This window comes from Saccopteryx bilineata, chromosome 5 (genome assembly GCF_036850765.1).
Source record: "Saccopteryx bilineata isolate mSacBil1 chromosome 5, mSacBil1_pri_phased_curated, whole genome shotgun sequence".
Taxonomy (NCBI): Eukaryota; Metazoa; Chordata; class Mammalia; order Chiroptera; family Emballonuridae; genus Saccopteryx; species Saccopteryx bilineata.
Window position 1 is genome coordinate 123507497 of NC_089494.1, and position 19814 is coordinate 123527310.

The 19814-nt window shown below is 46.8% G+C and overlaps 1 protein-coding gene across 1 annotated transcript; it reads left to right on the forward strand.

Annotated features, from left to right (window-relative positions):
* Positions 1 to 6: 6 nt before the first annotated feature.
* Positions 7 to 13903, forward strand: POLR2D (RNA polymerase II subunit D). The gene is made up of 4 exons (XM_066232453.1): positions 7 to 151; positions 4487 to 4667; positions 10342 to 10437; positions 13520 to 13903. Exons 1-4 carry the CDS (start codon positions 79 to 81, stop codon positions 13596 to 13598), a joined length of 429 nt encoding a protein of 142 aa, XP_066088550.1. The 5' UTR covers positions 7 to 78; the 3' UTR covers positions 13599 to 13903.
* Positions 13904 to 19814: the final 5911 nt, after the last annotated feature.

The window sequence follows — 19814 nt, forward strand, 5'->3', positions numbered from 1 at the left end:
CCCCGCCCTTCCGTGCCACGCCTCTGGCCTAGTGTACTCTTCCGGCGGCGGCGCTGCTTGTTGGCGCTCGGTGTAGTGATGGCGGCTGGTGGTAACGACCCGCGGACTGGCGACGTAGAGGAAGATGCCTCACAGCTTATCTTTCCCAAAGGTGGGGCTCGGAGCTTCCCGCCTGTCCCGCCGTTCCGTGGTGGCTGCAGGCCTGGTACAACCCCGCGCCTGGTGCAAGGCCCAGCGGGACGAGGCCCGGGCCTGTCCGGCGCGGTGGTGCGAGAGAGGGCGCCGGGCTCACTGGCCACTCGCCTCCGTAGGTCAGCCCAAGGGGCCGCGGAGTGCCAGAGAGGAGTGTCAGAAAAGGCTGCCGGCGCTGGAGTCCAGTCAGTAGTGCGCTTCTCGGGGAGAGCCCGCGGGTACGGAGCTCGGCTCCACCGCTGAAGGGAACGCGGCGTCTGGGCGGCGCAGTGAGGAGTCAGGAGGGCGTCAGCTCATTGCCGGCCGCGCTCGGGAAGTGAGAGAGGTTCCGCCTCCCCCAGCCGCGCTCTGGCGTCGGAGTTGAACGGACGTTGTGTGGGCAGCTCTTAGTATTCACAGGCGATTTTGGAGCTCCGGTCTTCACCGGATGCAGCCTTCCCGTGTGAGAGGTCATGTTGTGCTTTATTCAGGCCGCCACGGAGCACGGGGAGACGACGCGAGCAATGAGTCGGTGTCTGCTGCCCGCAGGGGCTCCTCTGTGCGCTGTGATGTCTTTTGTATATAGAGGGAGTTTACAGTTGCAAAATACCGGATCTTATAGGTACTACAAACCAGAGTGAGCGGGAGAAGCCTTAGCAATACCATCTTGTTTCATAAGTTATTACGTAAATTTTATTATGTAATTATATAACATACTGTGAAAATTAAAATTTTAATTTAGTGTTTCCCAATAAAAAGTGGGACTCCATACTCTTTCTTCCACAGAAAACTACTGTAAACAGCTTAGTGCTTGCTTTTCCAAAGTAATTTTATGTTTATTCAGATATACTGATACACTTTTCTCTTTTCAAAATGGGATTATGCTATAGAAATACAGCTTTTAAAAATTTTGACAGCATATTGTATAAATCTGTCATATTTTAACATTTTATTTATTGGTTTTAGAAGGAGAAAGAGAGAGAGAGATGGGAGAAGGGAGCAGAGAGTGGGAAGCATCAACTCGCAGCAGTTGCTTCCCATATGTGCCTTTACCCTGGGCAAGCCTGGAGTTTTGAACTGGCAACCTCATCATGCAAGTCATTGCTCTATTCAGTCTGCCACCACAGGTCAGGCTGTCCTATTCTTTTAAAGGGTTAGGTGGTACTTAATAGTTCTACTGTAATACTACATATTTCTCTATTGATAGAGAAGTTGCTTCCAGTTTTTTTTTCTTCTTTTGCAAGTGGGAGGAGGGGAGATAGAGAAATAGATGCCTGCATGGGTATTGACCCAGTGTGTGGAAGTTCCAGGTTGGATTCCTGGTCAGGGCACACAGAAGAAGCAACCATTTGCTTCTTTACCACCCCCTTTCTTTCTCTCTCTCTCTCTCTCTCTCTCTGTCTCTGTCTCTGTCTCTCTCTCCCTCCCTCCCTCCTTCCCTCCCTCCCTCCTGCAGCCAAGGCTTGATTGATTTGATACATTCGTCCTGGGCGCTAAAAGTAGCTCAGTTGTGAGCATGGGCCCTAGATAGGTAGGCAGAGCATCGGCTCCAGATGGGGGTCACTGGGTGGATCCTGGTCAGGGTGCATGCGGGAGTCTATCTCCCCTCCTCTCACTTGGAAAAGAAGAAAAAAATAAATAAAACATTGCTTATATAGCCTCATTGCTGGTGGTAGTGCAGTGGATAGAGCATCACTCTGAACACTGGCTTGAGATGGGATTGTCTACTTGATCTCAAGGTTGCTGGCATGAGCAAGGGCATAGTTTGAGGGCCCCCCCCCTTTTTCCCTTTTTAGAGCAGATATGAGAAGCTATCAGTGAACAACTAAAATGAAGCTACTGTTGCAGGAATGTAGGAAGTGACTCCAGGAGGACAAAAGACGCTCAGACAACTTGCTGAAGGAAAAGGGATTTATGTAGCTGTCGGGCAACATGACCTAATAGGCTTCAAAACACAAGTTCCCTTAAGTCAGATTTCTTACATCTTATATACTTTTTCAGTGTTCATGCACAAGGTGCATGATTCCTTTGTTTGTAAGCATAGGTAACCCTCAGGAGGCATGAGGGAAGTTTCAGACCATTTATTTTAACTATATATTTACAAATCCTGTTTTTCTTGCTTTGTGCTGCAAATTGTTCCAGGAAGTCAATAAGGTAACTAATTAAACTGTCTGACTCAGTCATTCCTGCAAGCCTTCTCCCTCCTCACTACTATGGGTTAATGCTTCTTAGCATTCTCCTCCCTCTCTCCCTTCCTGTTTCTCTCAAATCAACTTTTTTTCTTTTTTTGTGACAGAGACAGAGAGGGGGACAGATGAGAAGCAACAATACTTTGTTGCGGCACCTTCCTTGGTCGGTGATTGCTTTCTCATATATGTTCCTTGACGGGGGAGGGCGCTACAGCAGAGCGAGTGACTCCTTGCTTCAAGCCAGCGCCCTTTGGGCTCAAGCCAGAGATCATGGGATCATGTGTATGATCCCACGCTCAAGCCAGCGACCCTGCATACGAGTTGGTAAGCCTGTGATCAAGCCAGCGACCTTGGGGTTTCAAACCTGGGTCCTATGTGTCCCAGTCCAATGCTCCATCCACTCACTGTGCCACAGCCTGGCCAGGCTCTCTCAAATCAAATTTTTTTTTTTTTTGTATTTTTCTGAAGCTGGAAACGGGGAGACAGTCAGACAGACTCCCGCATGCACCCAACCGGGATCCACCTGGCACACCCACCAGGGGGCAATGCTCTGCCCATCCGGGGCATCGCTCTGTCGCGACCAGAGCCACTCTAGCACCTGGGGCAGAGGCCAAGGAGCCATCCCCACTGCCCGGGCCATCTTTTGCTCCAATGGAGCCTTGGCTGCGGGAGGGGAAGAGAGAGACGGAGAGGAAGGAGAGGGGAAGGGGTGGAGAGGCAGATGGGCGCCTCTCCTGTGTGCCCTGGCCGGGAATCGAACCCGGGACTTCTGCACGCCAGGCCGACGCTCTACCACTGAGCCAACCGGCCAGGGCCTCAAATCAATTTTTAAAAAATTAAAAAGATTGCTTATATAGTTGTTGTTTTTTTACAGAGGGAGGGATAGATAGGGACAGACAGACAGGAGCGGAGAGAGATGAGAAGCATCAATCATCAGTTTTTCATTGCAACACCTTAGTTGTTCATTGATTGCTTTCTCATATGTGCCTTGACTGTGGAGCTGCAGCATTCTGCGTAACCCCTTACTCATATGTGCCTTGACTGTGGAGCCAGCGACCTTGGGTCCAAGATGGTGAGCTTTGCTCAAACCAGATGAGCCCGCGCTCAAGCTGGTGACCTTGGAGTCTCGAACCTGGGTCCTCCGCATCCCAGTCCGATGTTCTATCAACTGCGCTACCGCCTGGTCAGGCTATATAAGTATTCTTTTTTTAAGTGAGAAGAGGGGAGATAGACAGACTCCCGCATGCGCTCTGACCCAGATCCACCTGGCAACCCCCATCTGGGGCTAATGCCAAGCTATGGAAACACCCTAAGTGTTCTACCAATAGATAACTAGATAAAAAACAAGTGATACATACATATATACAATGGAATATTACCTAGCTGTAAAGAAATCTTGCCATTTGGGAAATGGATAGACCTAGAGGGTAGATATTATGGTAAGTGAAATAAAGAGAAAAACAAATATTGTATATTTCATATGTAGAATCTTAAAAAAACGTACAACAGACAAAACTAGATTCAGAAACAGAGACCAGAGGGATGGTTGCCATAGGGAAGGGGGATGAGGGCGTGAGTGAAAAGAGGAAGGGGAATACAATCAATAATAATGTAGATTTGCACAGTGACAGATGATTACAAGAATTAGTGGGGTAATCACTTTGTAAGGTATGAAAATGTCAAATCACTATAATATATACCTGAAACATAACTACAATGTTATATACCAACTATACTTACGTTTTTAAATAGTAAAAAAAAAAGTGAGAGTGTAATAACATGAAATAAAAAAATTGAGTTATGTGAACTAGAGAGAAATAATTGTTGATTGTGCCCCATTTTGAAACTGGTAACTGGCTTAATTAAGATAATGATGTTTCGTTTAGTAGCATGTCTAGGTCAAGTTCTTGGATATCGGAAACTCTGGCCCAAATGAGCTTTTTTAGTAGCTCGTGAACTCCGTTGTGCCTTGTGGTATACAAGTCTGGGGGAATTTAAAGTTGTTGGATTTCTGCAGTTGTTGGATGTCTGTACACTTGCTGTGAGCCTCAAGTGCAAAAATCAACATTTAGACACTGACTTTTGAAGGGATATTTTCAGCTGACATTTCTACTTCTTGCAAATAGAATTTGAAACAGCTGAGACACTTCTAAATTCAGAAGTTCATATGCTCCTGGAGCATCGAAAGCAGCAGAATGAGAGTGCAGAAGATGAGCAGGAACTGTCTGAGGTCTTCATGAAGACTTTAAACTACACAGCTCGTTTCAGTCGCTTCAAAAACAGAGAAACCATTGCCAGTGTCCGTAGGTGAGTGCTACAAGGAAGTTTTTATTAATCCAAACTACTGGACATCTGCAACTAGAATGCTGTTACCCCACACACACACCACCTCTATCATCTATAGGGTTAACGTATGTAAAATAATTTCTTTGTCAAAAATTTAAAAATTGCGTCTTTCCAGGTGGTGGCACAGTAGATAGAGCATTGGGCTGGGATGTGGAAGACCCAGGTTCGAAACCCCAAGGTCACCAGCTTGAACCCAAGGTCGCTGGCTCGAGCAAGGGGTCACTTGGTCTGCTGAAGGCCCACTGTCAAGTACATATGAGACATCAATCAATGAACAACTAAGGAGCCACAACGAGGAATTGATGTTTCTCATCTCTCCCCCTTCCAGTCTGTCTGTCCCTATCTGTCCCTCACTTTCTCTCTGTCTCTGCCACACACACACACACACACACAAATTTGCTTATAAGGCCAAATTTCTCATTGGCTGCCTTCTCCCACAACTCAAACTCTAGTTAACTCTCTTCAGAGTAACTACTGATAGCAGTTTATTGTTAGCCCTTAAGATCTTTTTTATATATATAATGTGGCTATAAAAATAAAAATTAGCCGGGTGGATCCTGGTCGGGTGCATGCGGGAGTCTGTCTGACTGCCTCCCCGTTTCCAGCTTCAGAAAAATACAAAAAATAATAATAATAATAATAAAAATAAAATAAAATAAAAATTAGAGCATTGTCTTGGTCAGGTAGCTCAGTTGGTTAAAGTATTGATTGTCCTGATATGCCAAGGTTGCAGGTTCCAACGCCAGTCGGGGCACATTCTTTATGTTTTTATTTTATTTATTTATTTTTAATGTTTTTTATTCACTTTTAGAGAGGAGAGAGAGAGAAAGAGAAAGAGAGAAGGGGCTGAGGAGCAGGAGGCATCAACTCCCATATGTGCCCTGACCTGGCAAGCCCAGGGTTTCGAACTGGCAACCTCAGTATTCCAGGTTGACACTTTTATCCACTGCGCTACAACAGGCCAGGCGGGGCACGTTCTTTAGAATCAGCTAATGGCCTGGCCTGTGGTGGCATAGTGGACAAAGTGTCAACCTGGAATGCTGAGGTAGCCAGTTCAAAATCCTGGGCTTGACAGGTTAGGACACATAGGACAAGCAATCAGTGAACAACTTAAGTGAAGCAACTATGAGTTGATAATTATTGTTCTTACTCCCATCTCTACTCTCTCTGTAAAATCGATAAGTGAATTTTTTTCCCCTTTGTGGGACAGGGACAGACAGGCAGGCAGGGAGAGAGATGAGAAGCATAAATTTTTGTCCCAGGACCTTAGTTTTTCATTGAATGCTTTCTTATATGTGCCTTGAGTGGTGGCCTACAACAGAGCAAGTCACCCCTTGCTCAAGCCAGCGACCTTGGGCCCAAGCCAGCAACCATGGGGTCATGTCTATAATTCCATGCTCAAGCTAGTGACTCCGTGCTCAAGCCGGCAACCTTGGTGCTTCAAACCTGGGTCTTCCCATCCCAGTCCAGCATTCTATCCACTGTGCCACTGCCTGGTCAGGCAATAAATAAAATCTTAAAGTCAAAGAAAAATGGCTGACCCGTCATGGCACAGTGGATAAAACGTCATCCTGAAATGCTGAGGTCATTGGTTTGAAACCGTGGGCTTGCCTGGTCAAGGCCCACATGAGAAGCATCAACTTGTAGTTGATGCTTCTCATTCCTCCTCCATTGCCTCTCTCTCTTCTCACTAAAATCAATAAATAAAGTCTTCTAGAATCAATTAGTGAATGTATGAATAAGTGTAACAAATCAGTGTTTCTCAGTTCATTTTCTCTCACTAAAATCAGTAAATTAAAACAGCATTGCCTGGCCTGACCTGTGGTGGCGCAGTGGATAAAGCGTCGACCTGGAAATGCTGAGGTCTCCGGTTCAAAACCCTGGGCTTACCTGGTCAAGGCACATATGGGAGTTGATGCTTCTAGCTCCTCCCCCACTTCTCTCTCTCTCTCTCTCTCTCTCCTTTCTCTCCTCCCCCCCCTCCTCTCTCCTCTCTCTCTCTCTCTCTCCCTCTCCTCTCTAAAAAAAAAAAAAAAACAGCATTGCCTGACCAGGCAGTGGCACAGTGAATAGTGCATTGGCCTGGGATGCTAAAGACCCATGTTTGAAACTCTTGAGATAGCCAACTTGAGCATGGACTCTCCAGCTTGAACATGGCGTTGCCAGCTTCAGCATGGGATCATAGACATGACACTGGCATGAGCCCAAAGGTTGCAGGCTTGAAGCCCAATGTCTCTGGCTTGAGCAAAGGGTCACTGGCTCAGGTAGAACCCCTGGTCAAGGCACATATGAGAAAGGAATCAGCAAACAACTAAGGTGCCACAACTACGAGTTGATGCTTCTCATCTCTCTCTCCCTTCCTGTCTGCGCCCCACCAACTAAAAAAACAACAACAGAAAAACAGGGAAAAGTGGATGGACAAAAGATGTATATCGGCCCTGGCTGGTTGGCTCAGCGGTAGAGCGTCGGCCTGGTGTGTGGGGGACCCGGGTTTGATTCCCAGCCAGGGCACATAGGAGAAGCGCCCATTTGCTTCTCCACCACCCCCCTCCTTCCTCTCTGTCTCTCTCTTCCCCTCCCGCAGCCAAGGCTCCAGTGGAGCAAAGATGGCCCGGGCACTGGGGATGGCTCCTTGGCCTCTGCCCCAGGCGCTAGAGTGGCTCTGGTCGCGGCAGAGTGACGCCCCGGAGAGGCAGAGCATCGCCCCCTGGTGGGCAGAGCGTTGCCGCCCGTGCCAGGTGGATCCTGGTTGGGTGCATGCGGGAGTCTGTCTGACTGTCTCTCCCCGTTTCCAGCTTCAGAAAAATACAAAAAAAAAAAAAAAGATGTATATCATATATAGTCTTTTTTTTTAACAGAGAGAAGGATAGACAGGAACAGAGAGAGAGAGATGAGAAGCATCAATCATCAGTTTTTCGTTGCGACACCGTAGTTCATTAATTGTTTTCTCATATGAGCCTTGGGGGGGGGGGTGCTACAGCAGACCGAGTGACCCATTGCTCAAGCCAGCGACCTTGGGTCCAAGCTGGCAACCTCGGGGTCTCTAACTTGGTTCCTCCACATCTCAGTCCAATGCTCTATCCACTGTGCCATGGCCTGGTCAGACTCTTTTTTGTTTTTTTGTGTTTTTTTTTGTATTTTTCTGAAGCTAGAAACCGGGAGAGACAGTCAGACAGACTCCTGCATGCGCCCGACCGGGATCCACCTGGCACGCCCACCAGAGGGCCACGCTCTGCCCCTCGGGGCGTCGCTCTGTCACAACCAGAGCCACTCTAGCACCTGGGGCAGAGGCCAAGGAGCCATCCCCAGTGCCCGAGCCATCTTTGCTCCAGTGGAGCCTTGGCTGCAGGAGGGGAAGAGAGAGATAGAGAGGAAGGAGAGGGGGAGGGGTGGAGAGGCAGATGGGCGCTTCTCCTGTATGCCCTGGCCGGGAATCGAACCCGGGACTTCTGCACGCCAGGCTGATGCTCTACCACTGAGCCAACCGGCCAGGGCTCTTTTTTTTTAATGTTTATTTTGTTGATTTTTTTAGAGCAGCGGTTCTCAACCTGTGGGTCGTGACCCTGGTGGGGTCGCCTAAAGCCATCAGAAAATACATAATGCATATCAGGTATTTACATTTCAAATCATAACTGTAGCAAAATTAGTTATGAATTAGCCACCAAAATTATTTTTTGGTTTGGGGTCACCGCAACATGAAGAACTGTATTGCAGGGTCACAGCATTAGAAAGGTTGAGAACCACTGTTTTAGAGGAAGGGAGACAACAAGAGAGAAACAGGAAACATTTGTTCTTGTAAATGCCCTAACCGAGGGATCAAACAGGCAACTCTGCACTTTGGGCATTGGTGTTCTTTTTTTTAATTTATATTCTAAAACACAGAAAAATGTTTAGAATGATATATTAAGATTTTGAGTTTTGTTTGGGTGGTAATATGGGTAGCTTTCAATTTCTGGCTTTTCTGTATTTTCTAAAATTTGTATATTAACTAATATGCTTGTAGTAGAGTGATACACAGTGTTTTGTTTCTGAACAGATAATTAATTTTCTCTGAAACCATATTTACCAGTGATGAGCTCTTACTTTAATAGGTAGAGGAATATAAATCCAAGATATGATTTACATTGACACTGTTCTTTATTTTTAATTTTTTTATTTATTGAGAGGAAAGAAACAGTGCTTTTTTACTTTATTTATTTGTTTGTTAATTTTTTTTTTTTAAGATTTTACTTACTGATTTTAGAGAGAGAGGGTAGATGAGCAAGAAGCATCAATTCATAGTAGTTGCTTCCCATATGTGCCTTAACTGGACAAGCCTGGGGTTTTGAACCGGTGACCTCAGTCTTTCAGGTCAATGCTCTTATCATCTGTGCCACCACAGGTCAGGCCATTGGTCAATTTTTGTATGTACCCTGACTGGGGATTCAAATGGCTACCTTGGTGTATCTGGATAATGCTCTAACTGACCTACCCAGCCAGAGCTTGACAGTGTTTGTTTTCTTTTCTTTGTTTTTTTGTTTGTTTGTTTTCTTTTGTTTTTGCAAGAGAGAGACAGACAACAGACAGGAAGGGGGATAGATGAAAAGCATCAATTCTTCATTGTAGCACCTTAGCTGTTCATTGATTGCTTTCTCATATGTGCCTTGATGGGGGTGGAGGGGTGCTCCAGCCAAGCCATTGACCTTGGGCTTCAAGCTAGTGACCATGGAGTCATGTCTACAATCCCATGCTCAAGCCAGTGACCTCGGTGTTTTGAACCTAGGTCCTCCACATTCCAGACTGATGCTCTGTTCACTGTGCCACTGCCTGGTCAGGCTTGACAGTGTTCTTTTTATACTGTTTGGCATTTAAAATAAGATGCAGGGATTTTGTTTTGTTTTGAGCTTTTATTCATTTTTTAGAGAGAGAGGAGAGGGAGAGAAAGAAAGAGAAGGGGAGGAGCAGGAAGCATCAACTCCCATATGTGCCTTGACCAGGCAAATGCCCGGTTGCTAACTGACAGTCTCAGTGTTCCAGGTCGATGTTCCATCCAGTTTGCCACCACAGGTCAGGCTTTTACATTATATTTTAGATTTTATTTATTCATTTTTATAGAGAGAGGAGAGAGGGAAAGAGAGAAGATGCCGTTTAAAAAAAATAAGATGTGGTTTACACATATATTTGTACAAAGTAAGGTATGCCTGTATTTATTTATTTTTTGATAAAATTAAAAGAATTTATTCCAAGTCAAATACCTCTATTAATAGATCAGGGGGCATCTAACAGCACATCTTTGACATAAAATTAATAACAAAGGAAGGGTGATAAGAAGAGCAGAGAGCAATAAAATACCTTCCTGGGAGAAAGGTTGTATAGTCCTGAGGACTATAGAGCGCTTTTTCGAAAGTTGCAGTGGCAAAGCTTATGTGCCTGAATATGCTCTATTCATTTTCTGTCTCTGCCTGATTTCGTTCTAACTTCTTGTTCTCCAGGAATAGGAACAGGAACTGATTTGAAAGTGGGATTTTGCAGCCACTCTAACCATAATGGAAAGATTGCAAGTGCTTTACTTTTTCTCTTTCTTGCTACATTTGATCCTCCTTTTCCTATTTATTTGATTTTGATTTTTTTTTTTAATCCTTTTCCTTATCATCAGCTTGTTGCTTCAGAAGAAGCTTCATAAGTTTGAGTTGGCCTGTTTGGCCAATCTCTGTCCAGAGACTGCTGAGGAGTCCAAGGCTCTGATCCCAAGGTTGGTACCGCTTATAAGTTCTATGTGTATTAGATATATTCCTGCAAGTAGAATTACTGTGTCTAAAAAGTTTTTGCATATAAAATCTGACTAGGGGCCCTGGCCAGTTGGCTCAGTGGTAGAGTGTCAGCCTAGTGTGCAGGAGTCCCGGGTTCAACTACCGGCCAGGGCTCACAGGAGAAATGCCCATCTGCTTCTCCACCCCTCCCCCTCTCCTTCCTCTCTGTCTCTCTCTTCCCCTCCTGCAGCCAAGGCTCCATTGGAGCAAAGTTGGCCCGGGCACTGAGGATGGCTCTATGGCCTCTGCCTCAGGCACTATAATGGCTCTGGTTGCAACAGAGTGCATTGTTAGTGAAAGCAGAACCATGACAACAACATGTCAGTCAACAAGAGACTGGATAAATAAATGATTATATGATTATACGGTGTTTATTACATTGCAGTGGAAAATGATGAACTAGAACAACATGGAATAATGTCAAAAAATGCTAGAAGTAATTTTGAGCAAAATACAGTGTGTTCGTAAAGTCATGGTGCACTTTTGACCAGTTGTTGACAGGAAAGCAACGAAAGACGACAGAAATGTGAAATCTGCACCAAATAAAAGGAAAACCCTCCCAGTTTCTGTAGGGTGATGTGGCAGCTTGTGCGCATGTGCAGATGATGATGTAACACCATGTATACAGTGGAGCAGACGAGGGCCATGCCAGTCAAGATGTGGATGGTACAGAGAAAAGTTCAGTGTGTTCTGTGGCTCGCTAAAAATGAATCTGTGACTAAAGTGCAACGTGAATATCGGCACCTTTATAACAAAGCGCCACCACATAGGAATAACATTACTCAGTGGGATAAGCAGTTGAAGGAAACGGCAGTTTGTTGGAGAAACCCCGTTCCGGTAGGACATTAGTCCATGACGAGTCTGTAGAGGCTATACGGGATAGCTACCTAAGGAGCCCTAAAAAATCTGCGTGAGCCCACATCGAACTGCACTGAATAGGTATGAAACTGGGAGAGTTTTCCTTTTATTTGGTGCAGATTTCACATTTCTATCGTCTTTTGTTGCTTTCCTGTGACCGGTCAAAAGTGCACCATGACTTTACGGACACATTGTAGTTATAAAAATGTGTTAATACATGTAGTGTGATGCCATTTCTTATAAAGTTTAGAAACTACTGCATGTTGCTTATAGATATATTTATATGTACGTATAAGTATAAAAATATGTATAGGAATGAAAAATACCAAATTTAGGACGATGGTTACTTCTGAGGAAGAGAGGTGAAGATGTTGGGATGGGGGAGTATGCACAGTCATCAAGTTCTTGTTAAATTTATTAAATCTAAATCAAGGAGAGATAATTCTTAAGATTAAATTTTTTATATCTTTCATATGTTTGAAATAGTTCATAATGTTTTTAAAAGGAAACCCGAGAAATAAATATAGCTGAAAGGTAAAAGTGTTTAGGGATAAATGGAGAGGTGGGAACCTGGTGCTCCAATATGGCATGCATTAAAAATGAATGTGGGGCCTGACCAGGCGGTGGTGCAGTGGATAGAGCGTCGGACTGGGATGCAGAAGGACCCGGGTTTGAGACCCCGAGGTCGCCATCTTGAGTGTGGGCTCATCTGGTTTGAGGAAAAAAAGCCCACCAGCTTGAACCCCAGGTCGCTGGCTCCAGCAAGGGGTTACTCAGTCTGCTGAAGGCCCGTGGTCACGGCACATATGAGAAAGCAATCAATGAACAACTAAGGTGTTGCAACGCACAACGAAAAACTAATGATTGATGCTTCTCATCTCTCTCCGTTCCTGTCTGTCTGTCCCTGTCTATCCATCTCTCTGACACTCTCTATCTCTGTAAAAAATAAATAAATAAATAAATAAATGAAAGTGGGGGCCCTGGCCGGTTGGCTCAGTGGTAGAGCATTGGCCTGGCGTTCAGGAGTCCCGGGTTCGATTCCTGGCCAGGGCACACAGGAAAAGCGCCCATCTGCTTCTCCATCCCTCCCCCTCTCCTTCCTCTCTCTCTCTCTTCTCCTCCTGCAGCCAAGCCTCCACTGGAGCAAAGTTAGCCCAGGCGCTGGGGATGGCTCTATGGCAAGGATCCCCAAACTACGGGCCGCATGCGGCCCCCTGAGGCCATTTATCCGCCCCCGCTGAACTTCTGGAAGGGGCACCTCTTTCATTGGTGGTTAGTGAGAGGAGCATAGTTCCCATTGAAATACTGGTCAGTTTGTTGATTTGAATTTACTTGTTCTTTATTTTAAATATTGTATTTGTTCCTGTTTTGTTTTTTTACTTTAAAATAAGATATGTGCAGTGTGCATAGGGATTTGTTCATAGTTTTTGTTTGTTTGTTTGTTTTTGGTTTTTTTTGTATTTTTCTGAAGCTGGAAACGGGGAGAGACAGTCAGACTCCCGCATGTGCCCGACCGGGATCCACCCGGCATGCCCACCAGGGGCGACGCTCTGCCCACCAGGGGGCGATGCTCTGCCCCTCTGGGGTGTCGCTCTGCCGCGACCAGAGCCACTCTAGCGCCTGGGGCAGAGGCCAAGGAGCCATCCCCAGTGCCCAGGCCATCTTTGCTCCAATGGAGCCTTGGCTGCAGGAGGGGAAGAGAGAGACAGAGAGGAAGGAGGGGGGCGGGGAGGAGAAGCAAATGGGCGCTTCTCCTATGTGCCCTGGCTGGGAATCGAACCCATGTCCCCCGCACACCAGGCCGACGCTCAACCGCTGAGCCAACCTGCTCGGGCCTCATAGTTTTTTTTTTATAGTACGACCCTCCAACAGTCTGAGGGACAGTGAACTGGCCCCTGGCCCCCTGTGTAAAAAGTTTGGGGACCCCTGCTCTATGGCCTCTGCCTCAGGCACTAAAATGGCTCTGGTTGCAACAGAGCAATGCCCCAGATGGGCAGAGCATCACCCCCTGGTGGGCATGCCGGGTGGATTCCGGTTGGGCGCATGCGGAGTCTGTCTGACTGCCTCCCCGTTTCCAACTTCAGAAAAATACAAAAGAAAAAAAAATGAATGTGGGGAGCACAGTCAGTTACTAAGACACTGTTTCTTTTGGTTTTCTTCTTATAGCCTGGAGGGGCGGTTTGAAGATGAGGAGCTACAGCAGATTCTCGATGATATCCAGACCAAGCGCAGCTTTCAGTACTGATCTCCACACATCATTGTGCTGCTGAGAAAACCACATCCCTAGCATGGCACCGGTCCCCTCAGCATCGGAGGTTTACTTGCACAGAAATTCTATCACAGAAGACACTTGGGCTGCTTCTAGATATAATAACCCAGCTTGGTCTTGGTTTGGGTTGTTATTCAGACTTGACTGTTGAATTATGATGATCATGTCATCTTGGAGAGGCCTTGCACTGGCTGCTTATAGCATCTAGTGCATGCCTCTGGAAAGAATGAGGTAGGGTGATGTGCATATAAACTATGCTATTGACTACCTCATACCATGGATTTTGGCCTCTGTTTTTTGATTTCTAATATTTCATGTTTTAATTTAGGTGTACTTATAGTTTTTAAAACTAAATTACAACATATAAAGCTGGTATGGGAAACAAGAATCTTATCTAAATGAAAAAGGAAGACTTAGCCTGACCAGGCGGTGACACAATGGATAGAGCATCGGACTGGGACGCAGAGGACCCACGTTCAAAACACAGGTCGCCAGCTTGAGCGCAGGCTCATCCAGCTTGAGAACAGTGTCGCAGGCTTGAGCCCATAGGCTGCTGGCTTCAAGCCCAAGGTCACGGCTTGAGCACAAAGTTGCTGGCTTGAGGAAGGGGTCACTCGCTCTGCTGTAGCCCCTTGGTCAAGGCACATGAGAAAGCAATCATTGAACAACTAAGGTGCCGCAACAAAGAATTGATGCTTCTCATCTCTGTCCCTAGCTGTCTCTCTCAACTTTATCTCTGTCTCTGTCAAAGAAAAAGAAAAGGGAAAATTAAACCAGACTGATATCATTGTTTGAGATTCTTGAAGATAGGATGGTAGTGGTAATGACTGCAAGAGAGCATTCAAATTATTGTGCTTAACCCAGAAGACAGAAGAAGCGTACATGGAAAGCAGTTATACTGAAGGATGACTGTGCTCAGTATTGTGGAGCCCATAGCCTTGAGGTAGACAGGTACTTTGCCTTTTTCTTGCACTGCTACAGAATGTAGTTTTGGAGTCAGTGATTCTACAGTGTTTTGTCACTCCCAAATTAAGATGTTTTTCCTTAATAGGCCAAATGTGAAGGTTTGAATTTTTTGAAGTCTCCTTGTATATGGTATCCTGTCCAAAGCTTTGACTTATTGCTTGGCAACAGGTGTTACATGATCAGGATTATTTAGGAGGAGCCTGCCCCTTTGTGAGTTACTACAGTGAAGTCACTTAATCTGACATGAGGCCTGACCTGCGGTGGCGCAGTGGGTAAAAGCATCGACCTGGAACACTGAGGTTGCCGGTTCAAAACCCTGGGCTTCCCTGGTCAAGGCACATATGGGAGTTGATGCTTTCTGCTCCTCCCTCCCATCTCTCTCTCTCTCTCTCTCTCTGTCTCCTCTCTCTAAAATACATAAATAAAAAATCTAAAAAAAAATGTTTAAAAAAAATCTGACATGAGTAGAGAATTTTTTTTTTTTGAGAGAGAGAGACAGGCAGGTGAGAGACAGGGAGGGACAGAGAGCGAGAAGTATCAACTTGTAGTTGCTTTCACTTTAATTGGCACTGATTGCTTCTCATTTGTGCCTTAACTGCTTGAATCAGACCTCGGGCGTAAGCAAAGCCTTGGGTTCAAGTCAGTGACATTGGGCTTTTCATGCTAGCGACCTTTGGAATTGTGTAGATGATTTTCTCACTCAAGCCAAGTAGTCCACACTGTAACTTGCTCCTCGGCATTCTGGTCAACACTCTGTCCACAGCACTACTACCAATCACCATTTTTTTTTTTTTGTATTTTTCTGAAGTTGGAAACAGAGGCAGCCAGACAGACTCCTGCATGCACCCAACGGGGATCCACCCAGCACGCCCACCAAGGGGCGATGCTCTGCCCATCTGGGACATTGCTCTGTTGCAACCAGAGCCATTCTAGCACCTGAGGCAGAGGCCATAGAGCCATCCCCAGCGCCCAGGCCAACTTTGCTCCAGTGGAGCCTCGGCTGCGGGAGGGGAAAAGAGAGACAGAGAGGAAGGAGAGGGGGAGGGGTGGAGAAGCAGATGGGCGCTTCTCCTGTGTGCCCTGGCTGGAAATCAAACCCAGGACTCCTGCACGCCAGGCCGACGCTCTACCACTGAGCCAACCGGCCAGGGCCTACCAATCACCATTTATTTTTATTTTTTTATTTTATATTTTCCAATCACCATTTTAATAGCTAAATATTCTAGCTTTGATTTTTCTGAAAGGAAATAAGCCTGATTGCTTCACAATTTGTCTACTTGTTGGCTCCAAATGAATTCATATCCAAAGAAAAGTTTGAGGAAAGAACAAAGTTGGATTTAAAAAACATTTTTTTTTTAATTTATTGATTTTATTGGGAGAGTGAGACAGGACCATCCACCTGCTCCTGTATGTGCTGTGACCAGGGATTGAACCAGGAACCTCTGTGCTTCAGGATGATGCTCTAACCAATTGAGTTATTCAGCCAGAACCTGATATGGCTTTAAAGGTCAAGATAGCCTGACCAGGTGGTGCTCAGTGGATAGAGCGTCAGACTGGGATTTGGAGGACCCAGGTTCAAGACCCCGAGGTCGGCCCTGGCCTGTTGGCTCAGCGGTAGAGCGTTGGCCTGGTGTGCTGGGGACCCGGGTTTGATTCCCGGCCAGGGCACATAGGAGAAGCGCCCATTTGCTTCTCCACCCCCCCCCCCTTCCTCTCTGTCTCTCTCTTCCCCTCCCGCAGCCAAGGCTCCATTGGAGCAAAGATGGCCCGGGCGCTGGGGATGGCTCCTTGGCCTCTGTCCCAGGCGCTAGAGTGGCTCTGGTCGCAGCAGAGCGACGCCCCCGAAGGGCAGAGCATCGCCCCTTGGTGGGCAGAGCGTTGCCCCTGGTGGGCGTGCCGGGTGGATCCCGGTCGGGCGCATGCGGGAGTCTGTCTTACTGTCTCTCCCGTTTCCAGCTTCAGAAAAATACAAAAAAAAAAAAAAAAAAGACCCCGAGGTCGCCAGCTTGAGCCCAAGGTTGCTGGCTCGAGCAGAGGGTCACTCGGTGTGCTGTAGCCCCCCGTCAAGGCACATATGAAAAATCAATCAATGAACAAATAAGGTGCCGTAACGAGAGATTGATGCTTCTCATCTCTCTCCCTTCCTGTCTGTCTCTTTCTCTCCTGCTCTTAAAAAAAGAAAAGCCCTGGCCGGTTGGCTCAGTGGTAGTGCGTCGGCCTGGCGTGCAGAAGTCCTGGGTTCGATTCTCGGCCAGGGCACACAGGAGAAGCACCCATCTGCTTCTCCACCCCTTCCCCTCTCCTTCCTCTCTGTCTCTCTTCCCCTCCCGCAGCCGAGGCTCCACTGGAGCAAAGGTGGCCCAGGCACTGGGGATGGCTCCTCGGCCTCCGCCCCAGGCGCTAGAGTGGCTCTGGTTGCGGCAGAGAGACGCCCCGGAGGGGCAGAACATCGCCCCCTGGTGGGCAGAGCATCGCCCCCTGGTGGTAGTGCCGGGTGGATCCCGATCGGGCGCATGCGGGAGTCTGTCTGACTGTCTCTCCCCATTTCCGGCTTCAGAAAAATACAGGAAAAAAAAAGAAATTAGTGCAAGAATTTGGTACCATACCAACGGGTACTGGTATTAGACTATGAAAACAAAACCAAATTGCTTATTCCTTAAGTCTCCTGAATTATCTTTAAAGAGAGGCAGTTATAGCCTGACCAGGCAGTGGTACAGTGAATAGAGTATCAGACTGGGATGCAGAGGACTTAGGTTTGAAACTCAGAGGTCACCAGCTTGAATGTGGGCTCATCTGGTTTGAACACAGGTCACCAGCTTGAGTGCAGGGTCTCTGCCTTGAGCGTGAGATCATAGACATGACACTGTGGTCTCTGCTTTGAAGCCCAAAGTCGCTGCCTTGAGCAAGGGGTCACTAACTCTGCTGGAGCCCCCTGGGCAAGGCACATATGAGAAAGCAATTAATGAACAACTAAGGTGCCACAATGAAGAATTGATGCTCCTCATCTCTCTCCCTGTTTGTCCTTATCTGTCCCTTTGTCTCTGTCACACACAAAAAAGAGGCTCACCTGGCCGGTTGGCTCAGCGGTAGAGCGTCGGCCTAGCATGCGGAGGACCCAGGTTCGATTCCCGGCCAGGGCACACAGGAGAAGCACCCATTTGCTTCTTCACCCCTCCGCCGCGCTTTCCCTCTCTGTCTTTCTCTTCCCCTCCTGCAGCCAAGGCTCCATTGGAGCAAAGATGGCCCGGGTGCTGGGGATGGCTCTGTGGCCTCTGCCCCAGGCGCTGGAGTGGCTCTGGTCGCAACATGGCGACGCCCAGGATGGGCAGAGCATCGCCCCCTGGTGGGCAGAGCGTCGCCCCTGGTGGGCGTGCCGGGTGGATCCCGGTCGGGCACGTGCGGGAGTCTGTCTGACTGTCTCTCCCTATTTCCAGGCTTCAGAAAAATGAAAAGAAAAAAAAAAAAAAAAAAGAGGCTCAGTTACAGGTGCTGGTTGGCTCCAAGCAGTAGAACAGAGGGTGTATGTGCTACCCAATGAGAGCAGTGCAATGCCCACTTGTGTTCAGATGTCTGAGCTACGTGAGAGTGGGGAAATATGGAAAGGACTGGAATATAGTTAGGCAGAGATAAACTGTAGTAAAATGATTTGATTCAGATTTTTTTTTTTTTTTTATCATTTTGAAGTGAGAAGCGTTCAAATCGACCTGGCGTGTCCACTAGGGGGAGATGCTCCACCCATCTGGGCCATTGCTCCAATGCAACCGGAGCCATTCTAGCACCTGAGGTGGAGGCCATGGAGCCATCCTCAGCACCCGGGCCAGCTTTACTCCAATGGTACCTTGGCTGCGGGAGGGGAAGAGAGAGACAGAGAAGAAGGAGAGGGAGGGGTGGAGAAGCAGATGGGTGCTTCCTCTGTGTGTCCTGGCCAGGAGTCGAACCTGGGACTTCCACATACTGGGCCGATGCTTTACCACTGAGCCAACTGGCCAGGGCCCATTTTAAATATTTTTTTTTCATTCTTTTTCAGACTATTTGGTTAACTCAAGTTCTTAGTGTATGTTCTTCATTTGTTTTGTAATTATTTTGATCTTTAATGAGATTGCTTTTACTGTGAAAATGTGTCAGTGTTGGAGAAATGTTTCTGCAGACTATTTTGTACGTCTCCCAGGCCATAGTATCAGTGGCCTGGGACTATTTCTCAATAATTTGTCAGCATGGGGGTATCCATGCCATACAGACAGTGTAAATTTGAGTTCAATCCCACGTGTGGCACAAATTTCAGTTCTTGATCTCTCAGAGACTTTTTCTTTTACTCAAGAGCCATGGATAGTGACAAGCATCCTTCTCTTCCTGTGCCTGTGGGTGGAGGAACCAACCTTTCTCTAAGGACACAGCCTTTCAAGTTCAACTGAATTCTACTTGGAGGATAAACTGAAGCGTAGCCCGTCAGACCTGATACCACCTCTTTAACTCCAACCAAGGTTACTGTAGAATCACTTTGAATTTTACCACTCTGGCTTTTAGTGCTGAATTCTTTTTTTTTTTTTTTAGATTTTATTTATTCATTATAGAGAGGGGGGAGAGAGAGAGAGAGAGAGAGAGAGAGAGAGAAGGGGGGAAGAACAGGAAGCATCAACTTGTGTCTTGAACAGGCAAGCCCAAGGTTTTGAACCGGCAACCTCAGTGTTTCCAGGTTGACGCTTTATCCACTGCACCACCACAGGTCAGGCCAGTGCTGAATTCTTTTCTTGCCCCTGGAGATTTCTCTTGTTCTCCTGGAAGCTCAGTTGTACATTAGCGCGCGCGCACGTGTGTGTGTGTGTGTGTGTGTGTGTGTGTGTGTGTGTGTGTGTAGCACTGCCTCTCTGGAGCAGAGCATGCTGTTTCCTTTTGAAAAGACCCTTCTCTCTTCTCTACTTGATACGTGGTTTCTAGTCCTTCAAGACTCCGCTTAGCCTTTCCTCTATCCATACTTCTGTAAATGTCCTGCAGCTTTAATTGCTTATGCTCTCCACTTGCACATCAGCTACATTTCAAATGGCCTTCATTAGTTGGATAAATATATATTGGAAATGTAATAGATCTCTCAGACAGTATTCTAGGCAGCAAGAATACAGGGACGAGCAAGGGCAACAGGATTCTTTCAGGAAGCTTACCGTTTGATAAGGTAGACAATGAAGTGAACACTGCTCACAAAAATTAGGGAATATTTCAAAATTAATATGA